Source organism: Gracilinanus agilis, chromosome 2 (genome assembly GCF_016433145.1).
Source record: "Gracilinanus agilis isolate LMUSP501 chromosome 2, AgileGrace, whole genome shotgun sequence".
In the NCBI taxonomy this organism is placed as follows: Eukaryota; Metazoa; Chordata; class Mammalia; order Didelphimorphia; family Didelphidae; genus Gracilinanus; species Gracilinanus agilis.
This window is the reverse complement of record NC_058131.1, coordinates 612,347,457-612,365,828: the sequence shown is the minus strand read 5'-3', so window position 1 is coordinate 612,365,828 and position 18,372 is coordinate 612,347,457. Positions and strand designations below refer to the sequence as shown.

At 39.8% G+C, this 18,372-nt stretch overlaps 1 protein-coding gene across 1 annotated transcript in view; it reads left to right on the top strand.

Moving 5' to 3' along the window:
- The window catches only part of ARMH3 (armadillo like helical domain containing 3), a 198,571-nt gene extending 181,462 nt beyond the window's left edge, over nucleotides 1-17,109 (top strand). The window contains exons 24-25 of the mRNA XM_044665517.1: nucleotides 10,819-10,935; nucleotides 16,336-17,109. Of these exons, the coding sequence (XP_044521452.1) occupies nucleotides 10,819-10,935; nucleotides 16,336-16,428 (210 nt within the window). The 3' untranslated portion in view covers nucleotides 16,429-17,109. The remainder of the gene's footprint in view (nucleotides 1-10,818; nucleotides 10,936-16,335) is intronic.
- The last annotated feature ends 1,263 nt before the right edge of the window (nucleotides 17,110-18,372 follow it).

Below are 18,372 nucleotides of genomic sequence, written 5' to 3'. Positions count from 1 at the left end.
CAGACACTTGGTGACTGCCTGACCCTGGGCAAGTCATTTGACCTCTTTTTGCTTCACTTTCCTTATCTGTAAAATGGGGGTAATAATAGTACCTGCGTTCCAGAGTTATTATAAAGATCAAATGAGGTAATAATTGTATGGTGCTTACCATAGTGCCTGGCATATAGTGAGCATATATAAAGACCAAAGCAACATCCATTGACTTAGAGAGCATGGGTCTTAGAGTCACAGAATGTCAGAGCTAGAAGGAACCTTATAGATTTTTGCAGATGATCAATCAACAATCAATAAACATTTAGTAAGTACTTAACTTGTGCCAGGCTGGGGACACAAAGAAAGGCAAAAGACAGCCCTAAGAAAAGAAATGATTTGTTCAAAGTAGGAGCCAGGACTAGAAGAACCCAGATCACCTGACTCCCATTCAAGTGCTTTCTTGCCTAAACCTTATAAATACTTTTATATATACTGAGCCTAGATATGAGTTTTGATTCCCTCAGAGTAGGCAGTATATATGTGTATATATACTGAGAACAATGTGTAAGGCAGTACGATAAATCAAGTCAAGTTAACAATCATTTATTAAGTGGCTACTATGTGCCAGGCACTGTGCTAAGTGCTATATAGTAGGACTAAGAGCTTGAACCCTAAAGAGCATCTAAGCCAACCCTTTCATTTTTCAGATTGGGAACTGACTTGTCCAAAGTCACATCAGATACTTTCTCAGATACTTACTAATAATTGAGCTGGAAAGAGAACCCAGATCCTCTGTCTACAAATGCAGTACTTTTTTTCAGTTTCCCTTGCTGTCTCCAGCCAGGGGCAATAACCCCATTAGCTTTTGCCATGGGGTTCTGGGTTAAGATGGCGGGAGAGTGAAAAGCAGCTGCTTGACCTCTCCTAACTCACACATATAGGACTCCTCAAGAAGACATAAAAACAAATCCAGATGAACCAAGGGACCCCACAACAGGGCGCAGCATTGAAGGTACGTGGGTTCAGGGCATTTCCATGCTATAAAGGGGTGAAATGGCTCTCACTAAAATGCGAGCTGAGCAACCCCCTCCCCCACCCCACACCACCTACAGTGCCAAAGCCAGCGCAGAAGAGTTAGAGCAAGTTTGGGGCACCTATTAAGTTGCTGGCAGCTCACCAGGGCTTGTTCCTGAGAGCAGCAAGACTTAAGACCCCAAGAGGCTAAAGAACTCACAGACTTTGAACACAGACCTTGAGTGCAGGCGCAGGCGGAGGTGCGGACATAGGCATGGGGCTAAGGCTCAGACAAAGGGGCTGATCCTGAGCGCAGGAGTGGACCTTGAGTGGGGACCCAGTGCAGAGAGGTGCTTGACAGTGGAAGCAGTGCCCTGAGACTGTCAAGGGAGCTTCAGGCAGAAGAATGGGCAAGGAGACCCCTAGGAGGCTTGACCCAGAGAGCAACCAGACCTGGGACTTCGGGAGCCTAAAGAGATCCTGGGCATGAGCATAAAGCTGAGAGGGCACCCAGCTCACACAATGGCAAGCCAGAATCAGGAAAACCAGAAGAGAAAGATGAAGAAGAAATCTTTAACACTCGACAACTTTTACACAGAAAAAATCCAGACAACATAGCAAACAGCAGAGGAGAACAAACAAGTAACCATATCCAAACCTTCCCAAAACAATGAAAACGGGTCACAAGGTCTTGAAGAGTTCAAATCTGATATTATGAGAAAGATGGAAGAGATCTAGCAAGAAAATAACAGTTTAAAAGGCAGAATTTCACAATTGGAAAGTGAGGCAAGTAAATCAAAGACCAGAAATGACCAGATTGAAAAGGAAAACCAGTCTCTAAAGGCTAGAATTGGGCAATTCGAAAAAGACGCCCCCAAATCAAAAGAATTGATAAGCAAATTGGAGACCAAAATCAAACATCTGGAAAACAGGACAGACCAAATTGAAAAGGAAAATCAAAAGCTTACAGCAGAAAACCAGTCGCTAAAGGCAGGAATTGAGCAAGTAGAAGCCAATGATCTATCAAGACAGCAAGAACAAATAAAACAAAGTCAAAAGACTGATAAAATAGAAGGAAACATGAAATATCTCACTGAGAAATCGACAGATCAAGAAAATAGGTCTAGAAGAGACAATTTGATAATTATTGGACTTCCTGAAAAAGCAGAAATTAATAGAAATTTGGACTCCATACTAAAAGAAATTATTCAGCAAAATTGCCCTGAAGTTCTACAAGAGGGCAATATAGACATTAAAAGGATCCATAGATCACCCTCTACACTAGACCCTGAAAAGACAACCCCCAGAAATATAATAGCCAAATTCAAGAGCTTCCAAGTAAAAGGAAATAGATAGTAAAACCATACTAGTGGGAGATCTAAATATTCCTCCTTCAGATCTAGATAAATCAAACAAAAAAATAAATAAGAAAGATATAAGAGAGGTACATGGTACATTCACAAAGATTGACCATGTAATAGGGCATAGAAACATTGCAAACAAATGCAAAAGAGCAGAAATAATAAATGTAATCTCAGATCATAATGCAATAAAAATAAGAATTAGTAAGGGCACATGGACAGGCAAATCAAAAACTAATTGGAAATTAAATAATATGATTCTCCAAAACCAGCTAGTCAAAGAAGAAATCATAGAAACAATCAATAATTTCATTGAAGAAAATGACAATGATGAGACATCCTACCAAACTATGTGGGATGCGGCCAAGGCAGTACTCAGGGGGAAATTTATATCCTTGAGTGCATATATTAACAAATTAAGGAGGGCAGAGATCAATGAATTGCGCATGCAACTCAAAAAATTAGAAAGTGAGCAAATTAAAAATCCCCAGATGAAAACTAAATTAGAAATACTAAAAATCAAGGGAGAAATTAATAAAATCAAAAGTAAAAGAACTATTGAATTAATAAATAAGACTAGAAGCTGGCATTTTGAAAAAAACAGATAAAATAGACAAAGTACTGGTCAATCTAATAAAAAAAAAAAAAGAAAAGAAGAAAACCATATTGATAGTATCAAAGATGAAAAGGGAGACCTCACCTCCAATGAAGGGGAAATTAAAGCAATCATTAAAAATTATTTTGCCCAATTATATGGCAATAAACATAGCACTCTAGGAGATATGGATGAATATTTACAAAAATATAAATTGCCTAGATTAACAGCAGAAGAAATAGAATATTTAAATAATCCCATATCAGAAAAAGAAATTGAGCAAACCATCAAAGAACTCCCTAAGAAAAAATCGCCAGGGCCTGATGGATTCACAAGTGAATTCTATCAGACATTCAAAGAGCAACTAATCCCAATACTACACAAATTATTTGATATAATAAGCAAAGAAGGAGTCCTACCAAATTCCTTTTATGACACAAATATGGTACTGATTCCAAAGCCAGGGAGATCAAAAACAGAGAAAGAAAACTACAGACCAATCACCCTAATGATCATAGATGCAAAAATCTTAAATAGAATACTAGCAAAGAGACTCCAGCAAGTGATCAAGAGGATCATCCACCATGATCAGGTGGGATTTATACGAGGAATGCAAGGATGGTTCAACATCGGGAAAATCATCCACATAATTGACCATATCAACAAGCAAACCAACAAAAACCACATGATTATCTGAATAGATGCTGAAAAAGCCTTTGACAAAAATACAGCATCCATTCCTATTGAAAACATCAGAAAGAATAGGAATAGAAGGACCTTTCCTAAAAATAATAAACAGTATATACCTAAAACCATCAACAAGCATCATATGCAATGGGGATAAATTAGAAGCCTTCCCAATAAGATCAGGAGTGAAACAAGGATGCCCACTATCACCTCTATTATTTAACATTGTCCTAGAAACATTAGCAGTAGCAATTAGAGAAGAAAAAGATATTGAAGGTATTAAAATAGGCAATGAGGAGACTAAGCTATCACTCTTTGCAGATGATATGATGGTCTACTTAAAAAATCCTAGAGAATCAACTAAGAAGCTTGTAGAAATAATCAACAACTTTAGCAAAGTTGCAGGATACAAAATAAATGCACATGAATCATCAGCATTTCTATATATTTCCAACATATCCCAGCAGCAAGAGGTAGAAAGAGAAACACCATTTAAAATCACCCTAGATAATATAAAATACTTAGGAATCTATCTACCAAAACAAACATAGGAATTATACAAAAAAAAAACTACAAAACACTTTCCAAACAATTAAAACTTGATCTAAACAATTGGAAAAACATTGTTTGCTCATGGTTAGGACGAGCTAACATAAAAATGACCATTCTACCCAAATTAATTTACCTATTTAGTGCCATACCTATCAAACTACCAAAAAACTTTTTCACTGAATTAGGAAAAACTATAACAAAGTTCATTTGGAATAACAAAAGATCAAGAATATCAAGGGAAATAATGAAAAAAAATGTGAAGGAAGGTGGCCTAGCAGTACCAGATATTAAACTGTACTATAAAGCAGCAGTCATCAAAACGGTATGGTACTGACTAAGAGACAGAAGGGAGGATCAGTGGAATAGACTTGGGGTAAGTGACATCAGCAAGACAGTGTATAATAAACCCAAAGAGCCCAACTTTTGGGACAAAAATCCACTATTTGACAAAAACTGTTGGGAAATTTGGAAAACAATATGGGAGAGATTAGATTTAGATCAACATCTCACACCCTACACCAAGATAAATTCAGAATGGGTGAATGACTTGAATATAAAGCGGGAAACTATTAATAAGTTAAGTGAACACAGAATAGTATACTTGTCAGATCCCTGGGAAAGGAAAGATTTTAAAACCAAGCAAGAGTTAGAGAAAATTACAAAATGTAAAATAAATTATTTTGATTATATAAAACTAAAAAGCTTTTGTACAAACCAAAACAATGCAGCCAAGATCAGAAGGGAAACAATAAATTGGGAAAAAATCTTTATAACAAAAAACTCTGACAGGGGTCTAATTACTCAAATATACAAGGAGTTAAATCAATTGTATAAAAAATCAAGCCATTCCCCAATTGATAAATGGGCAAGAGAAATTAATAGGCAATTTTCAGATAAAGAAATCAAAACTATCAATAAGCACATGAGAAAGTGTTCTAAATCTCTAATAATTAGAGAAATGCAAAAACAACTCTGAGGCATCACCTCACACCTAGCAGATTGGCTAAAATGAAAGAAGGGGAGAGTAATGAATGTTGGAGGGGATGTGGCCAAATTGGAACATTAATGCACTGCTGGTGGAGTTGTGAACTGATCTAACCATTCTGGCTGGCAATTTGGAACTATGCTCAAAAGGCTATAAAAGAATGCCTGTCCTTTGATCCAGCCATACCACTGTTGGGTTTGTACCCCCAAAGAGATCATAGATAAACAGACTTGCACAAAAATATTGATAGCCGTGCTTTTTGTGGTGGCAAAAAACTGGAAAATGAGGGTATACCCTTCAATTGGGGAATGGCTGAACAAATTGTGGTATATGCTAGTGATGGAATACTATTGCGCTCAAAGGAATAATAAAACTGGAGGAATTCCATGTGAACTGGAAAGACCTCCGGGAATTGATGCAGAGCGAACGGAGCAGAGCCAGAAGAACATTGTACACAGAGGCCAATACACTGTGGTAAAATCGAATGTAATGGACTTCTGTACCAGCAGCAATGCAATGATCCAGGACAATTCTGAGGGACTTGGGGTAAAGAATGCTACCCACATTCAGAGGAAGAACTGCAGGAGAGGAAACACAGAAGAAAAGCAACTACTTGAACACATGGGTTGATGTGGACATGATTGGGGATGTAGACTTGAAACTACCACACCAATGCAAATATCAACAATTTGGAAATAGGTCTTGATCGATGACACATGTTAAAACCAGTGGAAATGCATATCGGCCATGGGGGGGGGGAGGTCAGGGGGAGAAGGGGAAAGTAAGAGCATAAATCATGTAACCATGTTAACTTTTCTAAAAAATAAATATAAATAAATGTTAAAAAAAAAAAGAGGCATGCAAGGAAGAGCTTTACAGTGGAGGAGGAAACGGGTGAGGAAGAGTATCAGACAATACTTGAACCTCACTTTCATCAGAATTGGTTCAAAAAGGGAATAATATATATGCTCAGTTTGGTTTCAAAATCTGTCTTACCCAACAGGGAAGTAGGAGGGAAAGGGGCTATGAGAGGAGATGGGTGATTAAAAAGGAGAACCAATTAAGAGAGGAAGTAGTCAGAAGCAAAACAGACTTTTGAGAAGGGATAGGGTAAAAAGAGAAAGAAGGATAAACAGGAAAATAGGATGGACGGAAATATATAATAATCATTGCTATGAATCTGAATGGGATGAACTCATCCATCAAATGGAAACAGATAGTAAAATGGATCAGAAACCAGAATATAGCAATATGTTGTTTGCAAGAAACACACTTGAAACAGAAAGACATGCAGAGCTGAAATAAGGTGCTGAAGCAGAATCTATTATGCTTCAGCTAAGGTAAAAAAGGAAGGAGTAGCAATTATAATCTTAGACAAAGCAAAAGCAAAAATAGACCTAATTTAAAGAAATAATCAAGGGAACTATATTTTGCTAAAAGGTACCATAAGCAATGATGTAATATCTATTTTAAATATACATACACCAAATGGTATAGCATCCAAATTCTTAAAGAAAAAATTAAATGAGTAACAAAGATGGAATAAACAGTAAAACAATACTTCGAGGGGACTTCATCTTTACTCTCTCAGAACTAGATAAATATAACTATAAAATAAATTTAAAAGAATTTAAGAAGATGAATAGAGTTTTAGAAAAGTTAGGTATGATAGACCTCTAGAGAAAATTGAGTGAGATTAGAAAGGTATAACTTTTTCTCAGCTGTATATGTCACCTTCACAAAAGTTGACATAGATTAGAGCATAAAGACCCCACAAACAAATGCAGAAAAGCAGAACTATTAAATGCATTCTTTTTCAGACCCTAATGTGGTAAAAATTACATTTATTAAAGGACCATGGAAACAGCTTAAAAATTAATTGGAAACTAAATAATCTAATAAGTGTGAATAAGTGTGTCAAAGATCAAATCATAGTAGCACTAATTTCATTAAAGAGAATGATGAGACAAAATATCAAAATTTGTAGGATGTAGCCAAAGCAGAAATCAACCAATTGGTCATGCAATTAAAAAACTAGAAGAACAACAAATTAAAATTTCCCAATTAAACACAAAAATTGAAAAACTAACAAAAGAGCAATTGACAAAATTTGAAAGTAAAAAAACCATTGAACTAATAAAACTATGAGCAGGTTTTATGAAAAAAAAAAGCTAAATAAATCATTGGTTAATTTTATTTTTTTTAAATAAAAAAACCATATTACCAGTATCAAAAATAAAAAGAGTGAATATAGCACCAATGAAGATGAAATTAAAGCAATTTATTAGAAATTATTTTGCCTAATTATGTCAATAAATCTGACAATCCAAATGAAATGAATGAATATTTACAAAAATAGAAATTGCCCAGATTAAAAGAAGAGGAAATCGAATACTTAAATAACCCTACATTAGAAAAAGAAATTGAACAAGCCATCAGTGAGCTCACTAAGAACAAATCCCTACGACTAGATGGGATTCACAAGTGAATTCTGCCAAACATTTAAAGAACAGTTAGATAATTCCAATACTCTGTAAACTATTGGGGGAAATAGGCAATGGAGTCCTTTCCAAATTCCAGATCAGGCACTATAACCAGTTGGGCTTTATGCTAGAAATTCGGTGTAGTTCAGTATTAGGAAAACTGTCAGTATAATTGACCAAATCAATAACAAAAACAACAAAAAGCATAAGATTATTTTAATAGGTACAGAAAAAGCTTTTTGACACATTTATAACACTCTTCTTAAAAACACTAGAAAGCATAAGGAAAAAATGATGCACTATTGGTGGAGTTGTAAACCAAATCAACTAATCTGGGGAAGAATTTGGACATATGATCTGATGCAGAGTGAGGTAGAACAAGTCAGTAGTTGACTCAGAAGTCAAGAAGACCTGAATTCTGTTCCTGCCATAGACACACTCAGGTGTCTGACTTTAGGCAAATCACTTAACCTCTCTGTCCCAGTTTTCCTCATCTGCAAAATGGAGATAATCAATAGCCCCTATTTCTGTTGTGAGGATATGAGATAACATATGTAAAGCTCTTTGTTAACCTTAATGAGTTATATATAATTCAGGCGTTTTCAAATATTTCCATCTCTCTGTGAACCCAGTAACTTGGCAAAGATACTGGAGTCATTTGCCATTTTCTTCTCCACTTCATTTTATAGATGAGAAAACAGGCAAACAAGGTTATGTGACTTGCCCACAATCACACCTCCAGTAAATATTTGAGGTCAGATTTGAACTCCAAGTCCAGCACTCTATCTAATGTGCCACCTAGCTTCCCCTAATGAGCTATTAAAATACTATCTCTTATTATTTTTATTATGATTATTAATTAAGCATTGGGTATACAAATGCAAAAATCAATGTAGTCCCAGCCATCAAGTAACTTGTATACCAGTGAGGGTGCACATTTATAGGACTGTGGTAGCCCTAAAGCAACAGTCGGCAACCTTTTTGGCTGTGAGAGCCATAAATGCCTGTGGAAGGAGGAGGATGGAGGTGGAAGGCGCTGGAATATGGGGCGGGGCTGAAGGGCCCCCTGGGGCACATCTTGGGGCTCTGCCCAGACTGGCTGGTAGGGAGGTGGAGCCAGATATGGCTTGAGAGCCATATGTTGCCAACCCCTGCTTATAGGAGTATTTTGGTGTGGGAAGTCCCTGTGGAGTGATGGCTAATGGAACTATTGAGGAGTTGATTGCTACAGCCTTGCTGGAAAGTAGCAGTGGCAGGTGTGATTTGTTTTGAGGTGGGTTGGGTTGCAAGGTCCAATATTTGCTCTTCCTTCTTTGTATAGTCAGAGGACTTTGGATTTCGATCATTGTATATACACTGGGATGACATGTTAGTTTTGCTGGACTACTTTTTTTTTCTTTTTTAAATCTTTGTTACAAAATATCTGTTACAGGAAAAGTTTTGGTGGGTTAGGGCAGAGATGGGCAAACTTTTTAAAGAGGGGGCCAAAGGAAAGGAAACGCTCATCTGTCAGCCTGTTTCTAAGGCAACTCTTTCAAAGTTTCATTGTATTGTATCCTACTCATTGTATTTGTCAGATTTGGAATAATGTCTCAGGGCTGGATAGAACGTTTCAGGGTCCCCCCCCCACCCCCTTGCATCTAGCCCACCTTGTAGTTTGCCCATCACTGGGTTAGGGGAAGGAAGAGGTAAATATTCAGAAATAAAGGTTATGTAAAAAAAAAAATTTTTAAGACTAAAATTCTAGCAAGAAAAAACTAAAAGGGTTTAGTGAGGGAATTAAGGAGATAGGACTTTTGCAAAATTGGCAGCAATATGTAAAACTTTTTTAAAGGGTTTGATTAGCATTGAGGAAATAGATCAAATAAGAGCAAGAAGCCTTCAATGATCACAGAATTAGCAGGTTGCAAAATATAAGAATCTAAATCCTAATCTGATAATGTTAGGAAAATTTCCTTGAGCTCTTGCACCTGGCCTAGCACCCTGTCTTGACCTCATCACATTTTGCCTCAGGATGAGCTCATGGGGAAGCTACAACATCTCCCCAGCAAGGCTTCAACCCAAAATTTTCCATTTCAAAGCTGATGCCTCCTAGTGCCTTTTCTACCTCCTTCTAGAACCAGGGCTCCTGGCTGCTGTAAATCTTACATATTATATTAGCATGGTCCCAACTACTTCTCTAGAATAGTGGTTATATTTCCTTCACCCCCCAGCCTCTACCTCAAATAGGCAAATACCCACCACCAATTCAAGGAGGAATATATCCCCTGAGTCATCAGAAAATACTGCTAGGAAAGAAAGCTAACTGGGGAAATCACAGAAATTACTCTTGACCTCCTTATTGCCCTGTGTGCAACCCTACTATTCTCTCCTGCCCCTATCTATTATTTGTTCTGCTTGGTGGCCATGAAAAGGGTTTTGGATTCCTTAATCCATTACTGACAGAAGCATGATAGCCCTGGGACATGGAAGAGTGGTATTTCCCTGCCATTCTTCTATTTGAATTTGTTGCATTTGAGGTTCTATCTTGCTCCAAAAAAATTGTCACTTAAGCTCTGTTTATTTCAGGCAAAACTTTTATTGGAATTATCAGGGAAAGGTGGTTCAGGTTGTGGTGGTAGTAGAGCTGCTGCTGCTTTTCAAAAGTGGAGATGCCTTCCCTCAAGTAGTGAGGGATAGGATTTTTATAGAGAAAAGGTTAAGGTGCCTCTGCTCTCTTCCCTAGGCTAAGCTAAAGGAAATGGGCATATACCCTTGGGTAGTATATACACAGGCAGGAACTAATGGAATTTCTCAGTGGGTGTTCATTGGAGAAAGCCAGCTTTCTTGATAAGTGCCCCTGCCTTTGGACCAGGGGCTTGGTGCTTAGGGATTCCAGTCCCCGTAAGTGCCCTTGACCTTGGATATGTATAGGCACCTGGAATGGGGCCTAGACTGATGTCAACTGATGCATGACTCAAGGATCCAATGGTTCTAGCCCCCATAAACACTCTTGGCCTTAGACACATGAAGGAGCCTGGACTGGGACCTATCTGATGTCATTTGGTGCCTGATTCAGGGGTCCCATTCCTCATCAAATTTTCTCAGGATGAAGGAGGAAAGAGGCATGGACATGAATGCCCAGGCTGCTTGTGGTCTGACATCTGTTGTTACTCATTCCCCCTCCAGGTTTTGGAGGTAGTCCGAGCCAACTATGACACACTAACCCTGAAGCTGCAGGATGGACTAGATCAGTATGAACGGTACTCTGAGCAACACAAAGAAGCTGCCTTCTTCAAAGAGTTGGTAAGTAACCTTTAATCACCCCTAAAGCTATAATGATAATGATGATGATGATAATAATAGCTAGCATTTATATAGCATTTACTACTACATGCCAGACACTGTGCTAAGCAAATTTTACTTCATTTGAGTCTCTCAACAACCCTGGAAGGTAGGAGCTTATATTATCCTCATTTTACAGATGAGGAAACTAAAGCACAAAAGCTCTTTGGAGCTCCATGAGGAGACCTAGGGATACTGCCAGGGTGTCTACTACTCCTTCCTAGCGCTCTCTCTCTTCCTGCTATGGGTCTTATTTCCTAGCCATGGTGGCTCCTAAGGGCCAGGACCAGCTAGATGCCTAACTGGTTTGCCAATTGGATGGAGACCCCAAGACCACTCGACTCTCCTCTTTTCTCCCTGGTGAATTTCTCAGAACTAGAATCACTTGAATTGACACCCAGTGAATCTCAGTGTAATCTGCTGTGATTTAGCTGCAATTCCTTGTGGAAGGAAAGAATCTGAGAGGGGTGTGGTGGAGCCTTCACCATGTTTATGTTATAAGCCCATTTGGCAGTCTAGTGAACCCCATGCATCCCTTCTCAAAATCATACAACAAAGTGTTAGGGTTGAGTAAGGACTACTCAGTTATGCCACAGGATCATAGCCTCGGCTCCAGGGAATAAGCCACTTCTTATCTGTGATGACTGTGCCCTGGAAGAGCTGAGCACATCACCTTCTCTCATTCAACAAGATTTTCTCCAGGCAAAAGAATTCCTTGTTATAACTGTGGCTCTAAATTTACCATCATAAAAGCAGTAAACCCAAGAAAACAGATCATGCTATTGTGTTAATGAGAAAGTCACTGTTTGCAACCCATAAGACTATAGGATCACAGATTTAAGGTTGAATAGACAACGACCTTCTTGTATAATACCTTCTTTTTATATAGGAGCGAACTGAGGCCTAGAGACTTGACCAAAGTCATAGAGGTGATAAGAGACAGAAGCAGGATTTGAATCCAGGTCCTCTAACTCCATCTCCAGTGTTCTTTTGACCATCTCAGGATTCTTAGGTCCTGAGAGTCAAGAGTGAAAGACCAGTCTCAAACCTTACCTTAAACTTTTAGGGTCAAACCCTGAGAACAGAAAGTTTAAAAAAGAGAAGTTTCTCCACAAGTGTTAGAGGAGGGAGAGGCTCTGGAAGGGGGAAGGGGCTTTGCATTCCTATGTCAGCCCTAGAGATGCCAACAGTATTAGTTCTCACTTAGTACTACCTTCCCCCCTCTCAAAAATATCCCATGTTGAACTCTGAGATAGCTCTTTTTCTCTGAGGTCCTCACACTTAGCCACCTAAGGGTCAGTGGGCCTTTTTCATCATTCTACTCCATCCTGTCAGTCAGAGCTGCCTTTGATAGAGAGTGGAGGCTTTGCCCTGACTAACCAGATTGTGTATCTCCTTTCTTCCTCTGTATTCACAGCCATTCTCAGGAGACATTCATTTTCACTATAGCTCTTCTATCCATAATTATATTAGACTTCTCTATACCCTGTGCATGACTAAGACTGGCACGTCTCCAATGACCCCTTTATCAATCATTCTTTTTTTCCAAGACTAAATTTTATTTTATTTTCAAGAAAAGATCACTCTTTTCTCCCTTCCACTTTTCCCTCACTCTCTACCTCACCACTGAGAAGGCAAGAAAAACACAACCCCTGCTACAAGCCTACTTAATTAATTAATTAATTAAGCAAAAACAAAGTTTCTCATTGGCCATCTCATTGGTCTCAATCTGTACTCTGAGTCCATCGCCTTTATCAGGATGTGGGCAGCATGTTTGATCATGAGGCCTCAGGAATTGTGGTTGATCATTGTGTCGTTCAGAATTCTCAAGTTTCCTTTTCTTTTCTTCTTTATTTTGTTTTAATCAAGCATGATCCACCTTCTGACTCTTCCCCACACACACACCATTGAGAACACAAGAAAACAAACTCATTACACACTTTTATAGTCAATCAAAACAACTTTTCTAATTGATCATGTCCTAAAAACTATTTATCTCATTCTGCACTCTGAGTGAGACAAATAGTTTTTAGGACATGATCAAATGTCCAAACATGCCTCTATCAGGAAGTGGGGTACATGTTTCATCATTAGGTCTCTGGGATCTTGGTTAGTCATTATTACACTGATGAGAGTTCAGCACAATAGTATTCTGTCACATTTATATAATAAATTTTTCAGCCATCCCCATTTTATGTCCAACCTTTCACATTCCCATTCTTTACCACCTATAGCTACTTTGGTGCATCTTTAGAATTTGTTTTGCTTGGGACTAATTCCCTTCTTAATCTATCCACCTTCTAAGTACATTATCTTTTGCTACTAAGGTATCTAGAGAGCTACCTTTTATTTATTTGTTTGTTTGTTTGTTTGTTTGTTTGTTTGTTTTAGCCTTTGAACTTTGTTTAAGTATTTCTAGTTGCTTCATGGTAGCATTAGCCTCTTTTTTTTTTTTTTTAAACCCTTACCTTCTCAGTCTTAGAATCAATACTAAGTATCAATTCTAAAGGAGAGATGTGATAAGAGCTAGGTAATTGAGGTTAAGGATCACACATTTAGGAAGTGCCTAAGGCCATATTTGAACCTAGGACCTCTCTTCTCTAGGCCTGGCTCTCTATCCAGTGATCCACCTAGCTTCCCCCTCTTATTTCTTTTCGATTTTACCCCCTCAAACACTCATCTCATTTATAAAAACATTTTAACTCTCTGACTTCTTCATTTCTTCCAGGAATTCTTCTTGTGTTTGTGCTCATGCCATTTTTTTCTCTATGGCAATGCTCATAGATGCTTTGGAGTTTTTCTCATTTTAATTTGTGTCTTGAGCATAGTTGCTACCATCATAGATCATTATGGTGAAGGTTCTTTTTATTTCACCAATTTTTCCAGCCTACTTCGAACTTGATGTTGGGGCTGGGCTCTGTATATTTTGTAAGGAAGCTCTAGGTAGACCCTGTTGCTACTTCCTTGGTGTATTGGGTATTATGTCATTCTGACATCCCAGGGACAAGCTTTAAGGGTTCATAACAGTGGGTTGATCACTGTCCTCCTGGTTTGACCTCTGGAGCCAGCTCAAAAGCACTGTCAGAGTGGCAGAATTCCAGTTTCCTCTTTGGTCTAGGAATCCCACCCTAGTTATTCCTCTGCATGCTTGATTAGATTTTGTAAGTGAAACCCTGCTTTGGGTCTGAGGACCGAGTCATACAACTACCACTGCTACTACTGCTGGCCTCTGACCTTTTTCCTTTCTCAGGACACTGCCCAAGGTTTCCCTATCAGAAACAATACTGCCCTAAATATGTCCTCTTCTTCTGCTCAAGATCTGAGACCCAGCCTAGCAAATGGGCAACAAAGCTGCCAGTTGACACTAGACTCCATTGCAGTACCCCAGTGTGGGTCTAGGGTTTCCTTGGTGTGGGTCTAAAACCTCCTTTTGTCCTTGGACACAGTCTCTTCCTGGGCACTCCATGGTTTGAAGACCTCCCTGTATTTCTTCCCATGCTGAGCTGGGCTAGACTAAAACCTCACTTTTTTCTGGATTTTCTCCCACCAGGATTTGGTTTGTTGCATTTTCTAGATCATTTAGAAGTTTGTAAACTGTGTTATTTTCTATCACTCTACCATAATATAGTACCATATCTCTCCCTTTCTCTGGAGTAGAATTTTCCTCAGCTCCAAGTTCCATCTCTTTTTCCTCACTCTAGCTTTCTCCTCTGCATTTTCCGAGTCCTTGGTGAAGATATTGATTTGCATCTGGCCTGAAACAGGAATATTGATCCCTTGTGAGATTGAGCTCCTTGTGCTTTGGTCCCTGAGCCTCTTGGAAAAGGAGGAAATGTGTGTTGGGGGTGAGGGATGTGAAGGGAGAAGAGCTAATAGAGCTGTATCAGGTCTCTTTGGTGATTGCTTTGAAAAAGTCCTACTCCTTCTTCCAGAGCCATTTTCCCTACCATCAGATGGGAAATGAAGTTAGATTTTCTCGTTTGGAGCTAATGAGCTTGAGCTGCTTGCTTTTTTGCCTTTTTCTGACTCCCAGTCTGACAACTTCATTAAGGGCTACCTCAACCAAGCAGGAATCAGAGGCAAACTCACTGGAATGTGGTACCCTTTTCCACTGAGGAATTGCAGCTAGGTTTGCCAAAGTCTTATCAGTGATTCCTTCTCCCATTGGAGGCTGAAGCCCTCATGGACTCTGTCCCAGATTAGGGAAAGGTATACCTTATGCCAGTGGAGATTTCTGCCCTCTTTCTCTCTGCTGGATAATGCTTTGCACTTCCTACAAGTCTGCCTGTCTATAGAATTAAAGGGATATCTGTTCCCTGGCCATTTCCTTCCTATCTATCCCCTTTAGTCCCAACATATACACACTTGTTCAGTTTCCATGATGGGGAGGATACTGGCCCTCATAGCTTCTTCTGTAGTTTTGTTTTTTCTTCTTGGGATTCAGCAGTTTCTACTTTGATCCAAGTTATAACCTTCTCTAGCCAGAAGATACTCACATTCTTGGTCCCAAAGACCTGCTCAGCAGCCCCTGGTTCCCAGATTAGAGAGTTCCATAGCCTAGATATTTATGAGCTCACCAGCATCCTTGGCTTAACCTCCCAGTGGCTCATCTTACCCTTCAGTTGAGATTTGGCCAGCTATAGAAGCCTCAAGTTCCCTAAAGTAGTAAGGTAATCCCTAACCTTCCTCAGTCCCTGTTCCCTCTCTCCAAACTCACTCATCCCAGGACTTGTTTGCTGAATCAAAAAGGAAGGTACAACTTAAGAACCATGACTAGAAAGAGAAAACCTCAGAATTAGATTCTTTATTTACTGAAACTAGATCCAATTTCACTTTTCCTATTAGATCTCAGTTCTTTCCAGCACAGCTGGATAGAAAAGTGGAGAAGACCCAGAATCTGCCTTTTCTGTCCATATTTGGTCCCTCCAATAGTCTGGGCCCCAGTGCTGTTCTTATACATTGAAATCTTCCTTTTTCTTTTCCTTCTACCATTTTCAGTCTTATAGCATTAGAGCTAGAAAAATCATCATCTAGTCAAATGTCCTCATTTTATAGGTGGGTAAACAGACTCACAGAAGCTAAGTAACTTGCCACATGTCATACATGTAGTAATACATCCAGGATTTTAATTTAGGTCCTTTGATTTCAAAACCAATGCTCTTTCCATCACACTATCTTGTTTTTGTGTCCATTGCCTCTGGAGAGCAGTTTCACCAGTTAATTTAGAAGGAAAACTTTCCCAAAAGTTGTGAAAACTTGGGACTGCTACCAAGGTCCCACCCCACCATTGCCCCCTTCTTTCTACCCCTAATCTCACCTCCCTGTGTAATTATGGTTCTCTTTATTCTTTTACTTCCCCAGGTCCGGTCTATCAGTACCAATGTTCGGAGGAACCTTGCATTCCATACCCTGAGCCAAGAGGTTCTGCTGAAGGAATTCTCCACCATCTCTTGAAACTGTGTTGAGGAAGCCACTCCTTAATTATCCTTTCCCCCTGGAAAACCCCTAGGCTGAGCTCTTTCCCTGAGTGTTCAGGGTTGAAAGAAAGAGACCACCTCTTCTGCAATTGAAGCTAGAGGGAGAATCGGAACACCTATCTTCTTTCCAGACCACCTAGATGCCAGGGGAGCTTGGCATGGGGGCAGGCAGGGCAATAATGTAATTTGGTGGGGGGGGGGACTCCAGAAAGAGGGATGCTTCCTGGGTTGGGGTCTCAAATATGAAGGGGTGGCCTATCTGAGATTTGGTGCTCAGATACATTGGCCAGTGGAGACCAGTGGGCTCTATTATAGCACAGAGGCACATACTTGAGGAACTGGCTTCCTCTTTCTGTATTGGGGAGGGGAAGGATCTTGTTTCCTTCTGTCCTGAGGCTGAAATCCCCCGACCTAAGGGTTTGGCAGTACCATTTCCTCATCCTGGGGATTGTCGCTGGAGCAAGTGGAACCTAGAGCCTTCCTCTGAATTCCTAGGCTATGCCATGATTTGGGGGCTGGAACCCCACCCCCACCAGCCAGGCTATTGCCCAGCAGCACATTATGGTCACTATTTAGTTTTGTTTTGTTTTTTTAATCTGTTTTAAACTCTGTGTCTTTAGGTTGTGGATGTGAAATAAACATTGAGAGGTTTTCTGAATCCCTTAGGTTCTTTTTCTCTCTTCCTCTCTGCTCTAGCACTCACTTACCCAGGACCCCCTCCTAAAACAGTGCCTTATGCCACCCATGTGTTTGACACGTGCTCCTTCCCCCACTGCCCGTCTGTTGTTTACATCCAGCTTGGCTGAGAAATTCCTCCGGGGAGGGATCTGTTCCTGCTGTGATCTGACAGCAGGAGAGAGAGACAGAGACAAGAGACCCTGGCAGAGAAGGGGTGTATACAAGGGATAGCACCTGAGTCTTTCAAGCCCAAGGACTCTGGACAATACCTCTTTAAAACCAGATTGGAGGAATTGTAATAAACCTTAGAATGAACTACCCAGACTCCTTTCTACCTCAGCTCTAGGCCAGAAATATTTGAGGGTTAGAAGAGTGAAGGCAGTGGGCAAAGGGGAGAAGATGGAAATCTTCCAGTCCTTAGAGAAATTTAAAGAATTCTTAGAACATCACCAAACCTGTTCCTATCCCTCCTCCCTGCCCCTTTCCCTTCTCCAGCCCCTTGGTAAAGTAATCCTAGGTAGTTTTTGTCCTATACTGCCATTTCCTTTGGTAGTTACTAAGCTGAATGCCCTCACTTTCTAAATATATTAGGACAGAATGAGTGAGGAACTGACTTTTGTGCTCCCCATCAAGGTCTTTCATCCTGCTTTGGAGCAAACATGGCTGAATGGCTAGCTAGATCCTCTGTTGTATGATTACCCTCTGGTGTGATCTAGGAAGGAAAAATAGAAGACATGCTTGCATTTCTTTTCTTCCTCCAGCATAGTAGGAAGAGATCCAGAGGAAGAAGATGGCAAATGAGGAACTAACATTCTATGCTTAACAGAGCCTGCCCTTGCTACTCTGACCCCTGAGTTATGGTTTGGAAGTCTAGGATTATTTTGTTCCTCAACTTACATTTACATCCCCCACCCTTACCCCTGGCCACCCAAGGCCCTAGAACAGCCAATCTCCCTATCTCAGGGCCTGGAAGACTGGAAGTGGGGGAAATGTTCTTTTGGAGGTTAGTTTCTCTTCTTAGATTCATTCCTATTGGCACCTCTTCTTGGTGGGTATGGGGAATATCAGCCCTCTTTGGGGAAAAAACCCATTGGGTGCTCAAATGAGTATGGGATCAATGGGAATAGGGGCCTAATCTACCAATGATTACTCCAGTACCTGTGGAGGAGTTGAGGCTTTCAGGGTTCTGGTCACTGGCTTAACTTCAAGGGAGGAAAGCTTCATTGTTTCCAATAGTGATGAT